This window comes from Diorhabda carinulata, chromosome 7, assembly GCF_026250575.1.
Source record: "Diorhabda carinulata isolate Delta chromosome 7, icDioCari1.1, whole genome shotgun sequence".
In the NCBI taxonomy this organism is placed as follows: Eukaryota; Metazoa; Arthropoda; class Insecta; order Coleoptera; family Chrysomelidae; genus Diorhabda; species Diorhabda carinulata.
Genome location: NC_079466.1, coordinates 8784238 through 8808653, shown reverse-complemented (window position 1 = coordinate 8808653; position 24416 = coordinate 8784238). Strand labels below are relative to the sequence as shown.

Sequence of the window (24416 nt, the reverse complement as noted above, 5' to 3'; positions counted from 1 at the left end):
TCGATATGGTATAATGTGTAATGATCTCTAAATTTTAATATAATTCAATTAAATAGCTCAAACAAATAATGTATTTTTTTTACGTTGAAAATCAAACCCTCTAAAAAGGCATACAATCATATCTCCACAATATACAGATTGATTTCAAAAAGTACTTTAAACCGTTTTCAAACATTTTTCATTTACTGGCTTAAAATAATGAAAGAAAAAGCTTTTTTATGACATACCTTATGAAAAAATAATAGAAAGGAATATAGACAAACTCTCCAGAAGCAAACTCCGCATTAGTTGTAATAATACCCGATATTTCTAACAGTTCGGAACAAATAAAATATATAGTCGAGTGGATTTTGATGTTGTAATCACCCAATTAGAAATACTCTTTATGCATCCTTAATGGAGAGTTTCCTGATAAATATCAGAGTGCGTATTTATTTTACGCTTAAATTTATGAAACGAGATAAAGAGCAGTTGTTCTTCAAAACATAATTTTAATTAGGCATCTTTTCAATACATTATTGAATTTATTTGTTTACCTACGTAGCCCGTATTTCATAGTTGTAGGAACTTGTTTCTAACCTCTTATTTGGAACATTCTGTATATATTTTATCTATGTGTTATATATTTAATAATACGGTAATTAAGATCCTTCTCTACTTTAACTATGAATCTTATATGAAAATTCTATATCAAAAAGCCTCTAATCTATGCCTCATTTAATTTTAAGCTTATATGCTCTGCTATCACAATCATGCTCGATGTCACCAACTAATTCTTAAAGTTAAGTAATGCCTAAACCGGATTTAGGAATTCCTAAATGAAATTTGCGTTGCACCATGCGACAGAGACAACTTTAGGATAGCTGACAACCTTGCCTGAAGTTTTTAGATAATACTTAAACTCAAAAGTTCGTTTGTTTTATTTGTAGTCGTTGTTGAGTTGAGTGTCTTAAAATTATTTTGTATTTGGCTTATTGGGTTCTATTAGAGAAAATATGCCAGCTATCCGTTTTTTAGATCACTTTGAAAGATTAGATTCTTCAGAATCTGATAATGAAAGCTACCGGAAGTTTTTTAATACAAGCTGGGGACAAGTGCTAGTACAGCTAGTCGTGTAGTTAAAAAGGTGACAACAGCTATATGTAATTTGAAAAATGATTTCATAAAATTTTCTTCAACACATGATGAGCTACTGGAAGCCAAAAGGGATTTTTTTAAATAGCTGGCTTTCCGAATGTAATAGGAGCAATCCATTGCACACACATCAAAATACAAAGTCCTGGTAAGTTAAATAATAAATTAATTTAGCTATACATTAATAGTATTGTTGATTGAATTATCTATCATTTGAATTTTTCTCATCACTTATTTTCATTTGTTTCTTAATATTTTTGTTGTAAATAATGACGTTTTTAATAAGTGAAATAACAACCTTTTAGGAGGTGAAGATGCTGAAATATTTAGGAACAGGAAAGGTTACTATTCAGTAAACATGCAAACCTCGGCAAACTTGAAAATTGATTATATCATATCCATTGTATAAAAAATAGGATAGCAGAAGAGTGACAATGTTAAGACCATTTGAGGCAATTTTGCACGCCATATAGTTACTTTTACGCTCGTTCTTCATAAAAATGAGCCGTAGCTTAGTGCCATCTGAAATAAACAGCACTATTATCAACAAATAAATTTTTTTGGAAAGATCCCAATTAAATCTGAAGTTTTCTTTATCTTCAAAATTCGAACCGACAGTACATTATTGCCGATTTTACTTTTTATTACAACGTGACACAAATTACCTATTCGATAGGAATCTTTACAATAGATAGATAGGGCGTGTTTTGAAATATCATGTTTTTAATAATGTTATAGCATGTATTCATCTCGAACCGAAAATAAACTTAATCTCAGTACTAATTACATTTAATGAAGCAAGTACGTCATTGTCATCTGTTGGTAAAAGCAGTATATTATCATCATCATCCAGTTGACTGCCTGCATTAGCACTTCTAAGTGGCCTCTTTAAATTGGCGACAATATTTATTTTAAATGCAGCTCGAAATGCTTTCACTGTTGGGTTTCTGTTATACCCTCCTCTTTGACGATAAACAGAAAATTGATTTTCAAGTGGATCTTGAATTAGTCTACCTGTGAATAAATAATTGAAACCTAAAAGTTTTTGTCAATTGCAAATTGTTTAACGGAGTTAATGGTGAGAAAAAAACCATCAAAAACTTCAGGTCTGGTCAAATTTCCCTTTTTTCCAACTTTGTATAAATTTTCCAATAAATCGAATCCTGAGCTTAAAGCTGCTAGCACTTCTGGATTCTTATCGCTCAGAACACGATTACAGGGTTTTGTTGAATGTAAACGTGTACTAATCAGGGCATCAAATGAATTTCATGATTAGGATAAAGTTTGCCGTGTTTTAAGCTGTACTTGAAATAAGTTCACCAGTTTCCAAAGATGTCATTATGGCAGAATAAGCACTGTGACTCAACAATTGGGCAGCTAATTTATCCTTCATTTTTTCGAAAGAATTCGGATTGATGTGCTTATCAGTCAGTTTCAATAAGGACTTTCCTATTTTGCTACTTTTATCAAGATCATAAACTTTTCGAGTGTCAGAAAAACATATGAACTGCCAATTAAATATGAAAGTATTGTTCAAAAAATTGTTTCTAACGCATTTCAACAGATGGAGAGCATCAAAAAAAGCATAATATTTTTTCTCATTATGAACAAAATAAGGTTGATTTTTGTTAACCCCCAAATGCTTTATCAGTTTCTGATTGGTAGTTGATAAATCACATACTATGCCTATTCGCTCCGAGTGTTACTGCAGCGCCACATTAAATATGAACTACGGGAGGCTGTCAGAGCATGTTTTATTACGTTTTTCAATAATAAACGGAAAAATTTTAGAAAAAAGTATAATAAATAGTAATAAATTAGTAGTCAAAAAATGTGAAAATTTAATACTTACTACAATTTTATAATTATCTCGAACAAGCCAAAAACACAAGTAAGTAGACTGATGAAATATATAACAAAATGCAGTAAACGTATATAAGGTTAAGTTGCTTCAAATTTATGTCAAAGTCTCTTAATGATAATTAGGAAAATATTTAAATGGAAAAAGAAATGATAAAACTGTTTTTTCAATGGAATAAGTAAATATTTGCCCAATTAATTATTTTGTTTATTATTTTTAGTAGAACCAAAGACATGGATATTATTATAATAATAGGATTTAATCCATTGAAGAGTTTATTATCTCCTTGACTTTCCTTCTCAACAAAAGTTTTTTGATCAGTACCACATTCTTTATTAGCAAATTTTTTATTACTAATATGTATTTTTATCGGCCTAGTATCTTCAACTATTTCTATCTGAGTTTCGGCATGACACAAATGATTTTTAACACACCGACTACAAATAAATGTTTGAGAATTGACATCAGAGTTTGAATGAAAATCAACTTGACACTCTTTGTCAACTTTTAAAGACACAATTGGAGAATTATCATATTCATTTGTCACTTCCATTTGTTCTAATACAGTGGGCTCAAAACTTGATTTTGAAGGTGATGTTATTTTCATCCGCCGATACAATAAAAATATGTTATGAATATCGATCTAGTTTTACCATATTATTTTTACTTGTTCAACGCCCGAAGATTCATTTACTTTTGGAGACTTGTATAATGAAGGAAATATTGTATGCCTTGGTAATTATACAACATAAAGAAGCATATGACACCCCACCATTCGATACAAAGTAGGCAATAGGAATTTTCCAATTGCTATAGATTCCTCTGATCATGAGAACTAAAGTTTTACTGGCAGGGAAAGGCTTTCTTCCAAACTCGCCCATATCTTCAAAAACCTCAATTAAATATATATATAAGATTCCTCTTAATAGACATTTCATCGAACATCAGAATACATTTCTTCTCTTAATGCAGCATCGTATCCGCCTTTGAAGTAAGGTGCACAAAAATTTTTTCATTGAATCCAGGTTTGCAATAGAAATTGGCAACCCATGATTTCACTGTTGATATTGCTGGCAAAATAAACCCTTTTTGTCGCAAATATCTGTATGTCTTAGGTCCTTTATAAAATAATGACAGGGCAGTTTTCTTTTCAGATAGTAACCATGGGGATTTCATCTTATGTCGTAATTGCATATTCATTCACACTCCATACAAAACGTTCGCAGAGAGTTGCGTTTTCATAATCATTTTTTTTTTGTAGCTCAGTCAATAACCTGAGTATTCAGGTTATTGACTTTTTTCCTAGCATTGGTTAGTTCCTTTCTAAACCGTTCCTTTTCTTCTTACAATGACGCTAATCTTCGTTCCCGTTTAGAAGAGTGCCAGCAACGTAACGGTCATCATTCAAAATAATTTTCCAAATCATATGGTATGAAAAAACAATAAAAGTTTTTATTGCTTATAAATATATTTTGTTTACTTGAACTTACGAATACCCGATACCCTTTCTAGACACTTTGTATATTTTTTATTTCTGGTTTTGTTACAATTCTTTTGAATGGTCTTTTTTGTTTGATTTTAAAATCGCTTATTAAAGATAAGTATGAGAGTGTTTTTACCGTTGTTGTGAGCATACCAAGAAATTTCAATAATGTGTAGTTTTACCTCCATTTTATTGGAGGTAAAAAATCAGATGAGGAGTTGAGTCCTAGCTACATTCCTACAATATTTCCTTCAATTTACAAGTCTCCAAAAGTAAATGAATCTTCGGGCGTTGAACAAGTAAAAATAATATGGTAAAACTAGATCAATATTCATAACATATTTTTATTGTATCGGCGGATGAAAATAACATCACCTTCAAAATCAAGTTTTGAGCCCACTGTATTAGAACAAATGGAAGTGACAAATGAATATGATAATCCTCCAATTGTGTCTTTAAAAGTTGACAAAGAGTGTCAAGTTGATTTTTATTCAAACTCTGATGTCAATTCTCAAACATTTATTTGTAGTCGGTATGTTAAAAATCATTTGTGTCTGATGAAACTCAGATAGAAATAGTTGAAAATACTAGGCCGATAAAAATACATATTAGTAATAAAAAATTTGCTAATAAAGAATGTGGTACTGATCAAAAACCTTTTGCTGATAAGGAAAGTCAAGGGGATAATAAACTCTTCAATGGATGTAATCCTATTATTATAATAATATCCATGTCTTTGGTTCTACTAAAAATAATAAAAAAATTAATTAATTGGGCAAATATTTACTTATTCCATTGAAAAAACAGTTTTATCATTTCTTTTTCCGTTTAAATATTCTCCTAATTATCATTACGAGACTTTGACATAAATTTGAAGCAACTTAACTATATATTTTATTTGTTCCGAACTGTTAGAAATATCGGGTATAAAGTATAAAGTATGTCATAAAATTGTGATTTTAAGCTTTTTCTTTCATTATTTTAAGCCAGTAAATGAAAAATGTTTGAAAACGGTTTAAAGTACTTTTTGAAATCAATCTGTATATTGTGGAGATATGATTGTATGCCTTTTTAGAGGGGTTTATTTTCAACGTAAAAATATGCATTAATTTTTTGAGCTATTTTATTGAATTATATTAAAATTTAGAGATCATTACACATTATACCATATCGAATTGCATAATTTCCCAAATCAATAACAGGTTAAATTACCGCCCAATTGTTGAGTCACAGTGTTTATTCTGCCATAATGACATTTTTGGAAACTGGTGAACTTATTTCAAGTACAGCTAAAAACACGGCTTTGCTTTGCTTTTTTTGCTCTAATTTGTTTTAACCATCAACAATTTATTTGATGCCCTGAATAGTACACGTTTGCATTCAACAAAAACCTGTAATCGTGTTTTGAGCGAAACGAATCCAGAAGGGCTAGCAGCTTTAAGCTCAGGATATGATTTATTGGAAAATCTATACAAAGTTAGGAAAAAGGGAAATTTGACCAGACCAGACAGGTTTGATGGTTTTCTTCTCACCATTAACTCCGTTAAACAATTTGCAAGTGGTCAAAAAAATGAAGGTTTCGATTATTTAATCATAGCAGACAAGATCCACTTGAAAATCAATTTTCTGTTTATCGTCAAAGAGGAGGGTATAACAGAAACCCAACAGTGAAAGCATTTCGAGCTGCATTTAAAATAAATATTGTCGTCAATTTAATGAGGCCACATAGAAGTGGCCGTCAAAAGGCAGTCAACTGGGTGATGATGATAATATACTACTTTTACCAACAGATGACAATGAAGCACTCGCTTCCTTAAATGTAATTAGTACTGAGATTAAGTTTATTTTCGGTTCGAGATGAATACATGCTATAACATTATTAGAAACATGATATTTCAAAATATGCCCTATCCCTATCCTATTGTGAAGATTCCTATCGAATAGGTAATTTGTGTCACTTTCGTAATAAAAAGTAAAATCGGCAACAATGTACTGTCGGTTCGAATTTCGAAGATAAAGAAAACTTCAGATTTAATTGGGATCTTTCCAAAAAAATTTAGTTGTTTATTTCAGATGGCACTAAGCTACGGGTCATTTTTATGAAGAACGAGTGTAAAAGTAACTAGATGGCGTGCAAAATTGCCTCAAATGGTTTTAGCATTGTCACTGTTCTACTATCCTATTCTTTATACAATGATCATATCAAGGTGTAGGCTTTGTCATCAATTCGAGCAAGGGCTTTTCGAAAATTATTTATTATTAGTTGATAATGGATATTTTTATTTAGTGAATTACAGTTATATATTTCTACAATTCAAAAAGTTAAATAATCACTTTCAAATTTCCGAATTATTTATTAACACAGAAACACTGTGGAAAGACAGTATGAAATTATGAAAAGGTTTCCAGCTTTAGCTTTAGGGCTAAGGCTAAAGTTGAAAAGTGCTATAAAAGTTATAATAGCTTGTGCTATCCTACATAATATTTGTATTGATGAAAACGAAGAACTGCCACCAGACAATATTGAAAATGTGGATAATTTGATTCAAGATGGGTTAATTAATTTAAGAATTGAGAATTATGAACATTTCTCAACTCGGGAATTGATAGTTAATAACTTTTTCAATAATTGAATAAAATCTTTGATTGGAGGAATAAAAATACAAAATTAAAGTTGTTGGTTGCAAATATTATTCTCAAGTTTTGGAAAAAAATTGAATAATATTTGAGAGAAATGAGAACATTTTGAAAATTCAATGTCGCATCTACAAATATATATATATATATATATATATATATATGTATATGTATGTATATATATGTATATATATATGTATATATATATATATATATATATATATATATATATATATATATGTTGTTATTTGTTACACAGCAGTGTTGATTAAAATCAATCTAGGTCTTTATATACATTTTATTTACATCTTCATATATATACATCATCTATCACTTATATCTTACAAAACCAACCATGTGCTAAAAACCCGGTAAAACCATATATTAACTTAACCTTACTTTTTCTCAATAATAATAAACTACAAAAACAAAAACTATGTACATAGAACATTAAACTACTATTTCTACAAATCAAGCGCCATCTCTATAAGAAAGCATTAACTTAAAATAACTCCTAAAGATTTCTATTATAACAATATATATACTTGATACCTTTATTATCATTTGTTTGGGTTATTTTAAAAATAATACATAATAATTGAAGCAGGATTAACATTTTCATTTATTAATTTTTTAATATTTAATTCCTAATATGTATTAGTTGTTCTTCTTTTCTTTTTTGGATCTCAAAAAGCTATTTAGACTGAGCCATTTCTTGTTTGATTAAGTTTTGCTTTAATCATTCTGTTTCCATTTTTTCCTCATTCAATCTGTCTCTGCCAGCCTTCGAATTAGCCTCCTTCTTGATGAAGGTGTCTTTTTTGGTTAAGGAGTGTTTCCATGCACAATTATCAAAAGTGCTGAAGGAGTTATAGTTATTACTGAGCTGGTTTCCGCTTCTCCATCAACATTTCTGTTTCATTCATTCCTGCAGCTTCAACTTCAATGACAACTGACAATGGTATCATAATTGGATGGGCTGTAATGTCTTCCTCTATTTCTGTAACAACAAAAAACGACAAAAATATGTTTAACAAGTATTAAACTTTTTCAAATGATCTGTTTCCTATGTTAAAATCTGGCTCAAAGTCACAGTCCTGGACATTTCTTCTCCCGATCAAATACAACACCTCCTTCAAAATGGTGTTTTCTTTATCTTCACTTGGCCCGCCTCCTGTGCCCATTACCTTATTCCTCAAATTATTTACATTTCTGAAAAAATATACTTCTGAAAAACCTCAATTTGATAAGCAGTGAAAAGAATATTACCTTTTAATGTGAGTATCGCTGTTGTAATCTTGTTCTAACAATAACCAAGCCGATTCTTTTTTTTTTATTAATAATAAAGTCTGTTTTTTTGCTTAGGATGATATTGTGCTTTTGCAATAAAGCAACCAGCTTAACTTTGTCATTATCTGTAAAATTAGCGCTTCTATTCCTCTTTTCTGCCGTATTAAAAAAAAAACTAAATAAACTAGACAAGACCGTACTAAACCAAAACCAAGAAAGAATCATACTTCTTAGGTTGGTGCAACTCGATTCTGTTTACGTACCTTTATATTGAGTATGTTTTAAAAATATTCAGTACAAATACTATAAAATAATATTATATTTTTATTCAATTTCAAGAATATCCATTCACAAAAATTTTGAATGCCCTGCCGAAAATCGATTATCAAGTAATTGTGCTTTTTTGAGTACAGCTTTCTTTTGTGCCTCGTCGAAACGATTCACCTGAAGATCTACTTCTCGACTAAAAGGACGCCTTTCTCCTGGAGCGTCTTCCTACAAAAAAATTTCATGGTATCAAGTTAAAAAATGATTTATTTCAAGATAAATTTAATACTGTATAAGTATATATGTTATTTGTAAACGAACAAATATTAACGTACTTTTTTCTTTTTCATTTTTTTGCGATGCATATCCACTAAACTCTCTTCTGGTCTTTTACATTTTCTCGCTATTTCTTCTTGCTGTTTATCTCTTCTGTTCAGTTCTTTTAACTCTGCGATTTTTCTTATATCTACGTCTTCCTTGTTCTTTTCTTTTTTCTTTGCACGATCTTCTGGAGTATCTGTCCATGAGGATCTAAATCATAATTCAAGTGTAATAACATAATAACATGTTTTTATTGAATTCATATATTTTTACAATAACTTTGATACCTTGTCGAAAATCGATTATCAAGTAATTGTGCATGCATGATGGTACGCTTTCTCATACTAATCAATTCATTAATGTTGAACTCTTTCAATTATCGCTTTCAAGCATGCATATATGTCCTTGGAGGTCATTTCGAACTCCTATTGTTATAATTAAGACGTGTATTGTAGTGAATACGAAAGTTTTTTTATTGTTTCGTTCCTGTAATGTATTTGCAATATACTCGTTTTTTTTTTTGTATTTTTCATCGTTTACAGAACCAAATAGCAATGATGCAATGTCAGTTTTTGGCAAATAAATCATAGCCAACTCACAATTAATTGTTAGATGATTAGATATAGGTACATAATCATGGTTTTGCACAGAAAAATCAAAATATCTCAAGAATTAAAAATTTTAAGAATAGGGAATGCTTAATAGAAAAAGAAGTATGTTGGTAGTACTTTTCGATGCTCACATTTTTCAATTGAAAAAACCAAGAAAATAATGTATCAGTATTCAGTATTCTTTTATTTTTTTTTACTTTACTAAACACATTGATATATCAAAGTACAAAGGAGGCACTACTAACTTTATCACATTAATCAATCTCCCTGTATGTAGGAACTAGTTTATGAACATTTTAGTTGTGAGATTGTCTCAAATCAAAGTGTACTTTTTTTAATTTAGCTTTCGAACATTTGAGTATTCATAATTGGGATATTAACTGAGTATTGTAATGTGTAGAATGTTTTTCCTTTCGAAAAAATTGTAAAATTCATAAGAATAATAAATCAATATTCAAATGTGTACGTGACATAATCAATAGACTCCATATTTACGTCACGTGTCAATTTGAAATCTACTCTTCTGGCTAATGCATAACGAATATTGAATTACATTTCCTCCGAAGATGATAAACATCGACCTTTTTGTCGATTTCAACATCCCAAATGGCTCACAATTGTAACGAGACGATTGTGAACGCTGATTAGTTTCAACTTTCTTGCGTCTCATTAGGGCGACGAAAAAATCTCTCGCTCATGATCAAATCCGAACTAAAGACGACACCACCCAGTGCTGTTATTTGGTTCGTCTAGTTAATTATTACCCGTTGATGTCGATAATTTATATAAAATATGAGGAGTTGGAAATTCGAGATATTGGTCCATGTCCACCAATTACATAGATTCGCCCCATTGTGCACCGTCTATTAACTTGGTTATTCTCAATAAAAGACCCTGATAGTCTTGTCTTTTACGATGGCGCCTCGAGCTATGAGAATACGATTAACAAATCCGTTTTCAGTCCCTGGGCCGTATCAATAAGGAACGCGATCGCAATGTGTCACAAAAAGAAGAATCATGTTTTTTAGAGCTTTTAGACTTCATTCGATTCCCTTTACGAATGTTTTAAATACTCGTACTCCCAAGTCTACGGATGTTTAGCGAGAGAGAAATACAGTATCGCCATCTCTTAACAGCAAGCGGAAATATCCTATTATTTGTGTCGAGAACGATAGAATCTTCCACGCAGTTCGAGTCTAGTCTAGAACCATCCTTAACCATATAAAACGAGTGCGTCGGCGCAACGTGAGTCAGTTGAGTCGAGCAATCGAAGCGATACGGTTGAAGAAGGATTTTAATTGCGAAGTAGTGATTGTGAAGATATGCATTTGTTGATGTCGTGTGCGTCCCATATCCATTTTTCAGTCTAAATGGGAAATTGCATATTTTTTATATAATGGAAAAATAAACCACTGTGATTTGTAATCGAGCACTTGCTGTTTGTAAGGTTTAATTTTAAGAGACACTATGATACGAATCATAAGTCAAAATTCGATTGTTACAATGAAAAAATAAGAATCGACACATTGTCATCTTTGAAATCTAAACATCAAGGTCAACAATCAATGTTTACTAAAGCTAATACAGAGAGCGAAGAAGACCGAAATCAAGTTTTATTATTATATTAGAAATCGCGAAAAGATCACAAACCTTTCACTGATGGTAATTTTATTAAAGACTGTAGGTTGAAAATTGCCGATGTTTCATTTCCATCTCAAAAGTCATTAATTCAAAATATTTCGCTCTCAAGAAACACAGTTTATTCAAGAATAAATGATTTATGTTAAAATTTGGTTCTTTAACTGAAGGAGAAATTTAAGAAATTTACAAACTTTTCACTAGCTATGGATGAGAGCACTGATACTGTTGCTTGCTGTTTTTATACGAGGTATTAACAATAACTTTGAAATAACTGAAGAACTATTAAATTGCGTTCCATTGACAGGTACTACAACAGCAAATGATATTTATTCTGCAATTGAGCATTTGATAGCAGAATATGAACTCGATTGGAATATAGTTAGCAGCACAACTACGGATGGCACTCCTGCCATAGCCGGCAAACATATCATACAACCTATATTTAAAAATATAAATTTTATAAGGAGCAGAGGACTAAATCACCGACAGTTCAGGCAATTTTTACAAAATTTGGATGAAAAGTTTTCTGATGTCCCTTATTTCACCGAAGTTCATTGGCTCAGTCGAAGAGTAGTTTTAGGAAGGTTTTTGCACTACGTGACCTATTCAAGGTTTCATGTCAGAAAAAGGTAAACCAATTGATTATGACAATGACTGGCGGATTGATTGTGCCTTTTTGGTAGATATGAATAAACACTTGACAGATCTGAATATAAAGTTACAGGGTAAAAGTCTGATTGTCACTCAAATGTATGTATATATTCAAGCCTTTGAAACAAAGTGGAAGCTGTGAGAAAATCAGGTAAAAAATCAAAATTCGAACCATTTCCGTCATTTAAAATCATTTGGCACAGTGAACCAAAAAAAATTATATGAATATTCTCAACAATCTTTTTGAAGACTTTCACAAAATGAATGAAATGGAATTCCCAATTTTCAACAATCCATTCAATTTTGAAACTTCACATTTGCATATGGAGTTGATAGATCTTCAATCGGACAGTATTTTGAAAGAAAAATTTAATGAGATTGGATAATTACCCGGAATTAAAAAAGCACGCATGTTTGGTAGCACCTATTTATGTGAGCATATGTTTTCAGTCATGAAAATAAATAAGAACAAACATCGCACAAGACTTGCGAATCAACATCTCCAATCAATCATTAAAATAATCACAACGAATATTATACCTGACATCAATAGCTTGTCAAAAATAAGAGAAATCAGTTATCTGGATCCTCGAGTACAATATAATTACCTAAAATCTTTTATAACTTTGATATGATTTTTAACAACCGTATATTATATACTTATATAATTTAATAAATAAAATGTTATAATCATTCAGTTCATTTTTATTTATTGCCAATCTGTCCCACCTAAGAATTCAAAATTTAATATATGGCCAACTGCAAAATTGAGTTTGACACATCTGATTTATACTATCAGAAATTAATAAATAAATTCATTATTTTTCAAGAAACAAAAATATGTAGCAAAAACCTGAATAGTTCCCTTGTGATAACCGAAACTCTGAAAACATCTATATTGCTAATCCCCGTAAGTGGAAGTGTTGCCCACTAAGAGAGACAGCAATTGCAATATTCTATCTCACTTGGTGTTTCATTGCTACGTTCCCACTAAGATATATATATATATATATATATATATATATATATAGGTCTCTTCTGTTTCAAAATTAGTTTTTTTAATAATTTTTGAGATAGATTAAAAGTTGACGTTTCGACTAACAATCTTTAAATATTTTAAAATTTATGGTTTGGTTTGGTTGCTTAGCCTACAATTTATCAAATAGTAGTGTAGAATTATTTATTCCGTTAAACACACTATATAGACACCAAATAAAAACAAAAAAAATAATGTTCAAAGTGGGCATCTTCTACACACTTCCGGAGTCTACAGAGGATATTTCATTCCAAGATTCTGCCTTATATTGTCACAATGGTATTTTATTCTATCGACCTATTAGGAAAAATGTTATCAAGATGATTTCAACATAATTGTGTGGGGAGGGGCCCATCATACATGAACCACATGTCTCTGCGAATACTTAGAGGAATGTCACATAATATGGGAGGGAAATTATTTTGGAGAAATTCTAAGTATCGCTGGTTATTATCAAAAAATATGGACCTACTAAATTATTAAACACTATATCAATAAACATCACTTTTCCAACAAAAGTAACAACAACTCGTTGTTCGTCTAGAAACCAACGAGTGTAGGCCAGTATTTCTGCATAATCCTCTACTTCCATAGCATGCACTTTCTGGATGTGCAAGGGGTAAATTTGCTCCTGAAGAATCATATGAATAGTTGTCGTTTGTTCTTGTTTAATTGTGTTTTAATTTTTTTCAGAATGTCTTTTTATGCCGAACGGTTTCCCTGGCACGATCTAAAAATCGACATATCTCCTAAACCTAAATCAATTGAAAAATCATTTTTGCTATCTTTAGATTGTAGAATGTTCCTGTAAAAGTTACGGATTGTTAATCATTGAGCATAAGTCACCCCTGGCTTTCAGATAGTAGTGTAATATTATTTATTCCGTCAAACACACTGGTGGACATACGTAATCATATCATCCATTAAAAATTCATAATGTTCGAATGTATAATTGAGGAAATATACTTAAATATAAGTCCTGATTTCAAAACTTACCTATAACTCAGAAACGAGGGGCCGTATGAGAATTTTTTTACGTCACAGCATTATTTTTCGTCATGTCACTCCTGAATTTTTGCGTTGAATTTTTATTTTAGAGTTTCTTATTTTAAATTATATACTACTTCACTACTTCTACAACTTTTACTGGTATTTTGTTTCCCATGATTTACATTCTACATGTGTCTTGTCAAAAACTCAATTTTTTTTATAACTGGACTAGTAAAGTTACTAAGACTAACATTTTAATAAGGACACTAAAAATACTTTTCTCAACACTTTCTCATAATTCTAAAAACACCTAGATCTTTTAGAATTACTGAAGCAACTATTTAATAATAATATAAACCCTAAATATTTTAAATTTATTACAATCAAGAGGTTTTTTAAATAAATCGGCAATATTATTTTCTCTACTAACATATTATAATTTATAATTCTCTTAGACCTTCTCAATGACAAAGTGGTAACGCACGTCTATATGCTTACTTCTTCTGTTCATTTGACAAGTTTTTATAATTTTTAAGGCACTCTGTCTATATTTAGAGTAATTTTGACTCCTTGTTCTATAATATCTTTTATCAGGTACTTCAAATACATTAACTCCTTTGTACAGTGTACTGTTGCATCGGCAACAAGCTTTCCATTGCTTCAGTAAAAGTCAGCATCACATATATTCATCACAAGGCAAAGGTTTCTTCATGTTTCTTTTTCTTCTGTCGACTTCACCTTGTTCCAAACTAGAATTCTCTCCATGTTCGCTTCCTTCATATATGTGTCATTTTCATATTATCTGTTTCAATTTTATTTTCTATTGTGTTGTGTTCTTCCTGTTGCATATGTTGTTCAATCTCGTTTTCATTGTGTTCTGGATTTTCTTCTACTTTGGGTTTTATTTTCATTCAGGTTAATTTTATGATTTCATTCTTTATCCCCTAAAGTTTTTGTCAATATTTGTATCAAATAATAAAGATTTCACTTTTCTATCATGGTTCTATTTAATATTTTGATCTTTCCATTAAGTTGGGGAGTATATGATATTGTCACCTCCATTACTATTCCTTTTTCTCTTTAATATTTCTTCTGTTTTTCATTTATATATTCTTTGCCATTGTTATATCTTATTTTAGATATTGTTATATTCTTTTCTCTTGCCATTCCTACCATATATTCCTATCTACTCTGTAGTCTCACTTTTGAATCCTAATAATTCAATTCCCACCATTATCGTTAAAATAAATTGTTTATTGTGCTCCGTTTATGGAACAATAGGGTCACACAAGTGGGTGTATATAGAAGCTCCAAGGTTCACTCAGCTCGGCTTCTTTCTGTATAAAAAACCTTGTTTGTTTTCCTTTTAAACATACATCACATCATCATTCAATCAATCATGACATCACTTTATCGATTTTAAATAAAACTTGTCCCTCATTTTCAGTAATGACACTGTTGTGTTAATATTGTATATATAATGTTATCTGTAGATTTTTCAACTTTAGGTGCATAATTTCGATAATCTCTGAAGAAGCAAGAAACTTCTTTGTGATCTGTCTTTTTACAAATTCTGCATGATTTTTGTTCACTTCCTGATTTTTATCATATTTTGTATTAGTTTTTCATAGCGAGGTGGCCTGATTTTTCAACGGCATAACATACCTTATCTATTTTTGAGCATTGGAACGCCACTGTTTTGTTTTTTCTCTATTTTTAGCTCTGTTTGCCTCTGCTTAAAGTCTCGATATCAGGTTTTTTAAGGTTTTTTCACTTTTTGAAGTAGATTCCCACAATGTTATATGTGATGATATGTTACCACTTTTGTCATACTCAAAAACCAAAAAATTGTTGTGTAAATAACACTTTTGTTCTTCTTTTTCTTTTTAATATTTCTTTCAATTTCAATAAACTTTAGAATTTATTTGATGTAATTCCTTGGCAGCTATATTTAATAAATTTGCTCTATCTTAGCCAGTCAATAAACGAATTAAAAAATAACCTATTGGCACCTTCCAACTACCATTTGATGTTACAGCCATGAAAAGTAATACTTTAGTTGCATACATGTCATCATTACTTTCACAATCATAGTCATTCTCTGGCCTAAATCAACACCGTGCATTGAAATGCATCTTCGTGGTTGAAGAATTGCTCAACTTATTGGCAATTTTCTATAATACAGATATTTAACTATTTTATGATAAAATGATATTCTAATTTGACATAAACAATAAGAATACTGCACCAGCAAAGTATCTTCAGTTTCTTGAGCCTTTCTTTTTTAAATCTGCAATTATTTTTTCTAATGCAGCTATTAGTCTATCCAATTTCGTTTTTGCAGTGTCTATAACAATTTTGATTTTATTTCATCTGAATCTCGAACAAAGTTTAAAATTCTTCTAGTCCTTTTTGATGTTTCAAAATCAGTTGTTCTGATTTCAGAATCGTACTCGAATACTTTTCTTTTGGGTGTAGAGTAACAGCTTTCTTCAACTGTGAAAAACATTTTGTTTCCATAAATAAAAAATAAATAAAATATAAAATCTAGACGTCGGCACTTTACAAAATGGTGTTCAAACGCAATTGAAAAATAAATAAAAATTATTATTTGATACAAAAAATTTATTATGCATGATTGTAAGAAAGTGATAATATTATCAGTACTATTTATTACCTTCATTTGAAACCTTGGTATGCAATTGCAGTTCGTGGACAGATACAAATGAAATGGCAAAAAATTCGTGAGAATTGGAACTTACATCATCAACTTTGTTTATGTTTGAAACTACACTATCAATTTCAATGTCATTTTCATATGCATTGATCATTTCAAGCTCTTAGCTTCTGCAATATTATCATTTCCACCATTTGCAAAATTCATGTCTATGTCGTTAGGATTAAAATGCTGTGAGCAAATATAAATGTAAGTGAGATTATCAGAGAGTGATAAATTACACGCTTCTATCCACTTCTTTCTTAATATTCGATCTTTTGAGGACCTGTTTTAAGTAATATTCAACTAAAAATTATATAAATATATTATAATAGTCAAAATTTACAAGTATTTAAACTTAATTGTGTAATGAAATTCGATTACTCTTCGGTGCTTTTGATCGACATAAGCAGCACATAGTCCATTTTTGGAGTATGATGCACATCACTACACTCGTGGACAATTTTTGTTGATAAAATATTTGATACATAAACAACGATGAAAATTAAATTTACAATAGATCAGTTTTAATAACCTAACAATGTAATACACTTCACGTACACATGCAGTAAACAACAAACGATAGTTATTGCTTATTTCCTGCAATATTTCTATGTCTATGATTCAATGATTATATCAATATCAATTTGTAACTAATAAATCAATCCAAATATTAAAACAAATAAATTTGATGTACAAACATAAAGTAAAAATTCGTCTATAAACTGAGGGTGTAAAGCACGTTCCATTCTCGGGCATTTCATGACAGTTGGTATGGGAAAAAAACGTCCCTACGCTACCGTGCCGACACATTTTCTCTCTCGTTAGGGGCACTTTATCTATACTGCGCATGCTTCATGCACGCAAAAGATGTGCAGATCTAACTAAAGCGCTCGAAGGAGAGAGAGAACGATACACTATATATTTCACTTAGTCGGATCACCTTCCACTTATAGAAACTGTCCATATAGGAGTATTACATACATATATGCCTTTTCTAGACCACTAGTAGCAATTTAAGGGTATTAAATATATGTTTACAAGTACCGCAAAGAAATTATACGCTTAAGATTAGAAACTAACTAACAAAATTTTCTCAAACATATCCTCTTGAGGATAAAAGTCCAAAATCTAACGTCAGTAAATTTTTTTCAACTCTTTGGTACATCGCTCCAGTGGTGTAACTACAATGGGGCAAGAGTGTGCGGCGCACAAGGGCCCTTAAGCATGAGGGCCTCCTACACTTTTAAACTGTATCCTAAAGATAGATATCACAATAGTTGGTCAAACTTTTGATTAGTCGGTCCGTCATTTAGGGGCTCGACTTTTGATTGGTCCATTTGAACTTATTTATGAGGAGGAAATTTAAAATTACTGGGGTTGACGTACCATCCTTGTCTATGTTTAACAGATAAGGATAGGGCGGTGCCCCAAAATGGCGATTTTAGTATTTCCATCATAGTAGGCTGTGTCTATTGTCGCCACTGTCCGTTATTTAACCACTATATTTAAAACAAAATTTAGGCAACCGCTGTCTTATTTTAAAATAGAACCGAAAAATATGGGAAAAGCAACCTGCATCTGGGATTCTCATTAAACCATATACATACAAGCGAAATCGGCATTTCAGCCCCATTCCCTAGCAAATTATGTTTGAACGTAGAATTCTCGTCGCTTCGTACTTCGTAAACTGCAACAGGTTAGTAAAAATAGCCTGTGTATATTTAATTGTTTATTATTTTCCTTTTAGTGATGGTTGGTGGTTTTACTTAGTATAGTGTAACCAAGTTCCAATTTATTTTTAATGGTTTATTTTTTTAAAATTGAAGAAAACTCATTCTTAAAAATTTTAAAAATAATATAATCTAAATCAGTCAATGTTTAGAAACGAACTTATCAAATTTTTGAAAATATTTACTATTTACCCGCCATATAATATATTCGTCACAAAAATAAAATAAGTAAAAGCAATCAATGTAGGTGGGTTTTTTTATTTTTTTTGTCATTTAAAACATTTTTTAACCCAAATTTGTAAAAGTGATTTTTACAGTTAGAAAAGGTGTTTTGCCTAAACTCCCTCCATATTTTTTTCAGCCTACAACTTAATTTTTTTAACGCAAGTTTCTAAAAGTAATTTTTACATCTTAAAAAACTGCTGGTAGTGAGACGTTTTTTCTGACATTAGTTTTAATGTCAGCAGTAAAATGGACCGAGCTGTCCCACCACCGTCGTCGAAAAAAAAAATCCAAAAATTGGAGCAGAAAAACGAAAACTGAAAAGGCAAAAAGAAGGAAAAAAGATGAAGTTACTCAAATTAGATACATTCTTTTCCAAGCCACTACCACAAAGTGAAAACAACTCATTTTTACAAGTTGAATACGTATCTGCTTCTGTTTTTACCTCTGAAATAATTAAGAGCCCAAACGAATGTGCACCAAGTTTACATAATGATTCTTTAATAAATGAAGAATATTCTACTTCAAGCAAAGCAAAGACTAATATTAACGACTTTGACAATAGCTTTATTCAACACAATGTGTAAATAATAAATAATGTTTCAACGTATATTTGGGACAAAGAAAAAGACAAAGTGATACCAGACCAAAATACACAAAGCAAGAAAATAGATCTTTCAATGAAGCCTAAACTACCAAATATGATCTGATTCCAAGGGTATGGCTTTGCTATTCAAAATCTCTTGATGGTGTATGCTGCTTACCTTGCTGTATGTTTTCGGCAGACGATAATAAATGGCGAACAGGCTTAAGAGACTGGAAACATCTCTCTTTCTGAATTACTCACACAGTAGTAGCCAAGGGCATGTACACTTCTCAGCCTTATTAAATTTGTGGTGAAAATATGAAACAGTAGAACGTGAGATGGAAAATAAAATATTATTTGAAGCTTCTTTCTGGAGAAGTTTTAGAACGATTGTTCCGAATAACTAATGGACAAGTATGGATTTATGAAAAGCGATTTTGCAGAAGTCTATACGGTATTTCTTCTCCTTTTTACTTTTTACCTTACTAGTAACGGTGGCTAATGTTGAAAGAACGTTTAGTAGGTTGAAAATTACGAAAAATATTTAAGGGCAAATACATGTCAAGAACGACTTTGCAACCTGTCGCTGATTGCCATTGAACACAAACTTGCTTCGTCACTAGATTTACATGACATAGTTTTGCAAACTCAAAGGCTAGGAGGAGACTTTTTTAGTTTATATATTTTTGTCATTTTTTAGAAAGTGATATTTGTTCCTATTTGTTTTCAATTTAAGTTTATAAAGATATTTGAAACGTAATAAATTTATTGTTTTATTTTATTTTAATAATTGTTCTTAGAAGAATCTTTTTGTATTTTTAAAGCAATAATTAGATTATAATTTGACCCTTACAGTAGGGGCCCGAGAAGATCTGTGCATAAGGGCCCAAAATTTGTAGTTACGCCGCTGTATAGCTCTGAATTCATTGCAATGCTGGTCGCGAATATTTATTATATTCATGCACAAATTACTTGAGGGAGAAACCAATACTACCTAAGAATCACCTGTCTTTCAAATACTTACAATAATAAAACAATACACTCAAAAAGCGATGTATCATAAGAAAATTCAGATAATATATGATTCAATAAACTCACCTGTCTGATAAATCTGGTGCCTCCTTGGCTCTAAATTGTCTTGGCCCCAAACCCAAATTAGCAGCTTTTGCAGCTGGCAACTCCAGCATCCATTCTTCCCTTATCGGTTCTGATGCTTTGGCAGGATTTAACATATCAATTTTCATTTTTAAAGCTCGTTCTTCTAATTCCACATGAGCTTTAGATTGGTTATATCCAACAGGAAGTGGCCCATATACATCTTCATCTAATTCTTCAGTGAATTGTAATGGTTGATGATTGTTGTTGGATAGTACAGGACTGGTACATGTATTCTGAATTGAATCATCACTACTTTTTGAAACATTACGATTATTGCAACTAATAAAATGTGGTGGTAGTGCAGGCCCAACCATCTTTACATTACTAATTTCATTTTCATACAATGTTAGTTGTAAATTGGATGTTGCTTCTTTGACACCTTTCTGTATATGAGGAGGTAAAGCTGGTCCTATAGGTTTCATATTTGGATGCTCTTCTAATTTATCTGTGATACTTTTAAAATTTGGAGGTAGTTCTGGACCTATTATTTTATTTTTCCTCTGAATATTATCAGTTTTTAGTTGTGGTGGTAATTCTGGTCCCACTTTGGTATTATTTATTTGTAAATGTGGAGGTAAAACTGGTCCAAAGGACTTGCTTTCATTAGTTTCCTCATTTTCTCTATCTTTAAAGTTTCTAGTAGATACAGTTTTGTATCTTACACCTCTATCTGAGTCTCCAGAATCAGAACCAGATGATTGGCTCATATCTTTAACAAAGAAAAATCCAATGTGCATAAATATAAAACATTTTAAGAACAATAATATCTACTGTTTAGTGAATAACATGAGAGTAATATAAGTATAAATCATAAACTGAAAAAGAATTGAATTGATACTGAGTGAGAAGTTAAAATGTAAATTTTTATGTAAATGGTAGTAATTATAACCATTTATAAATGAACAAAAATATTTATCTCAGTTTATACTTTCTAACATTATATAATACTAATAAATTACTGATACATTGACAAGTTACATTTATTACAGTTTCCCCAACTTTTTGAATATTCTTCATTTCCATCATTCATTAACATAACTTTTATTTCCATTTTCATTCTTCCAACCTATGTATTGTATATATTTACTAATTTCTGCATTCTATTTCTTCAATTTGTAATCAATGCTACATCATACATGCATATCATCTTGTATATTCATTTTCTCTCCTCTCACTTCAACTCTTTTTACTGTGATAATTATCTAAATAAATAGAAACAAGCTAGGATCTTCCTCTAACTAACATATTCTTTAATCTCATCAAACTTACCTTTATATTTATGTAATCAACTTATTTTAAGTGATCAAAAAAATTTTAAAATAAAGAAACAATTATTATTTGAACATATTTTTAATTTTTCTAGTACTATATTTGACACTTTTTATAAGTCCTCCTGTTAAAATTCCTTTTAGACTTTGTCTTACAGATGATTTCCAAACTATGTCTGAAACACATTTTCTTACTATCTGCCCACAATCTGGATCATAAGCTATTGCTCTTAAAACATCTTCAGTGTCCTGTTTGAAATTACCCCTATTCCAAAACCTTGTAAGAGCTTTTTGTGGCCACCTTGGTAGCTGATTTAGATGATGTAATTTAGCTATGGGACTGTAATCTTGACTGCAAGATACAGCTTCTTCTTGTGGTAATAAGCGTTTTTCATTTTTATCAGAATCTATTTTAGGTAAAGGTATATCCACATAGTCCTGTAAAGTTTGTATAAATGGTTGGTATAGATTACGAAAATTTGTTAACTGGGGCCTAACAATGTTTTCAACCTTATTTTTATTTTCTCCAAAGGTCATCCGAAAGTCCCCATTATAGCTCAAATTTGATATGGTGTGATAAAATTCAAATTCTGTAAAGTTTTCTGGTAATATCAATAAAGCAGCATGAACTGCTGATTGAAGATTTAGTTGTAGAGCAGTTTCCAATTCTGCACTCAGTGGCTTTTCAATAATTTCTACAGGTTTATGTAACCTTCCTGCTAAATATAAATCTGACCATTCCAATAAATCTGTTTCTAGGTCGGTCGTACTAACAACACCATATTTTATATAAAAATCATTTATAGGAACTAGTGTATTAAAATAAACTTTAGCACCAAAGTTTTGTTGACAATGAGACACAAAATTATGCCCAAAATATTTCAACCCACTATAATCTGACGGATTCTTCTCTATATTTGATTCGTGCCACCTTGATGGATTATTAACGCAGAATATTAAATCAATCATATTATCAGAAGATGCATTTTGAAGTTGTTTTTTCACACCCGAACCATAAGCAAAACAAAAAGTTATATTTTGAGGAAATCTTGAGATAATTCGTTTATAAATTGGTGGTACTATAGTTATTTTGGTATTCATCACTCAATTTATACAAATACATCAGTAAATATTTCAAATAAAACATATAAATATTCCTTATTAAAATAACCTATAAAATTTACCTGTCATTCTTGCCAACTGCTAACTCCAAATATATGTAATATATTATATACTGAATACACTGTTTACACCACCACTACACCAACACACATTACACCACCTCTACACCAACACACATTACACTGTCTGACGCACGTTTCGATAACCAAGTTATCGTCTTCAGGGACTGAAGGTAAACTGAACAGTGTTTTCAGTATGAATATCGCCAACGATTCCAGAAATTCCAAGTGAAAATGTACTGTCAGAATCACAGATCACCTGTATTGTTTTTGGTCAGAATTCAGAAGGCGAATTGAAAAAAAATTATAAGAATTCAATATAACGAAATAGAGTATGAGATGTACATATAAATTTAAATATCTTATTACGAATGTAGTATTTGCATTAATTAATACATTATTTTCCAGATCAATACGGAATATTAAAATATGAAGAAAATTACATGTCTTAAATCCAGTGTCACTGTTTACATTTTAGAATCACTGAAAAACTACTAAGCTGGTTTACATGTAGTTTTCGCCAATAAACAGTGATTAATGGGGTTTTGTTAAGGTTTTCTGTTTATTGATTGAAGTATGACGATAAATGTACATTCTCTCCTATAGCCAAGCGGCCTTAAAGGCAGGAAGGCTATTTAGTGCACGACCAAGAGAAGATTATATACACGCTACAAGCCTAAGATTATATACTCGAGCTACAAGCTAAAGTAGTTGTGAAAACTCTAACCTAACCAAAATTCCACACTTATAACGTAATATGACTTCTAAAATTGTAATTGCAAAATAACAAATAACTCGGAGATTGATAGCAAATTATTATTTGTCTGGAATTTTGTAAGGAATAACCGCAATATTTAATTAATTTCTTTGCTTTATGTTTTTTATCGAAGTATGTAATTAAGTTCAATACTATACATACAGGGTGATTCATTAAGAATGTCCAATCTCTGAACTGTAGATTCTAGACCTCAAAATATGATGATTCTGCTCAACATGCCTTATGCAAATATTGCTAGTTTCCGAGATACGGGGTGTTCAAAGTTTAAATTTAAATTTTGATTTTCGCAATAATTTTTATGTTTTCACAATTTCTCTTTGAAAATTGACAATTTTACATTTTTTTGGCATGAGGAATCATAATTTGCACTCTATTTTAACATTGCTAATAGAGGGCACTAGTTAGACTTGTTTTTGTTAATTACATCAAAGTAAACTTTTTTTGGGCTAAACTTACAACTAAAATAATGAAAAAATATTAAAAAGCGTTAAATTCTACAAAAAAAAATTACCCTTCTTTGATTCCGGAAATATATATAAGTAAAGTTTATCCTTGACATTCGTATTTATTTTGGTAAAGCATCAAATAACTTCATGCAAGATTGCAAGCACATGCACCACAAGTCGTATTAATTTGTACCTCAAAACAAGCGTTGGGGACGGGGCGGCGATTGGACAATATTGTAAATCACGGCCTACCATGAAAAGAATCTTCGAATTAGTAAAAAATAAAACTGGGATAAATTCTACTGACAAAATATATTTGTTTAGAAGATTGGTTAAAAGAATGGGATTCATATGGAAAAAACTAAAGAATATAGAAAAGTTTTGATGGAGAATGTTGAGAAAATAT

General features: G+C 30.7%; 2 protein-coding genes across 2 annotated transcripts; both read right to left on the bottom strand.

The window, feature by feature from the left end:
• Positions 1-8716: 8716 nt before the first annotated feature.
• LOC130896659 (GPALPP motifs-containing protein 1) lies at positions 8717-22923 on the bottom strand. The gene is made up of 4 exons (XM_057804900.1): positions 22790-22923; positions 20278-21046; positions 9008-9203; positions 8717-8900 (listed from the first exon to the last, which is right to left on the bottom strand). The coding sequence occupies exons 1-4, from the start codon at positions 22794-22796 to the stop codon at positions 8754-8756; spliced, it is 1119 nt and encodes a 372-aa protein (XP_057660883.1). The 5' UTR covers positions 22797-22923; the 3' UTR covers positions 8717-8753.
• On the bottom strand, positions 21669-22803 carry LOC130896660 (phosphatidate cytidylyltransferase, mitochondrial). The gene has a single exon (XM_057804901.1). It carries the CDS (start codon positions 22704-22706, stop codon positions 21672-21674), a length of 1035 nt encoding a protein of 344 aa, XP_057660884.1. The 5' UTR covers positions 22707-22803; the 3' UTR covers positions 21669-21671.
• Positions 22924-24416: the final 1493 nt, after the last annotated feature.

What these genes read in the sequence shown, in the direction of transcription:
- LOC130896660 (XM_057804901.1), bottom strand. Translation starts at nt 22,706, where the DNA reads ATGAATACCAAAATAACTATAGTACCACCAATTTATAAACGAATTATC.
- LOC130896659 (XM_057804900.1), bottom strand. An exon ending in GCACCAGATTTATCAGACAG is followed by an intron (nt 9,204 to 20,277) that starts GTGAGTTTATTG and finishes ATTATGATTTAG; the next exon opens with ATCCTCATGGACAGATACTC. An exon ending in AAAAAATGAAAAAGAAAAAA is followed by an intron (nt 8,901 to 9,007) that starts GTACGTTAATAT and finishes ATTTTTTTGTAG; the next exon opens with GAAGACGCTCCAGGAGAAAG.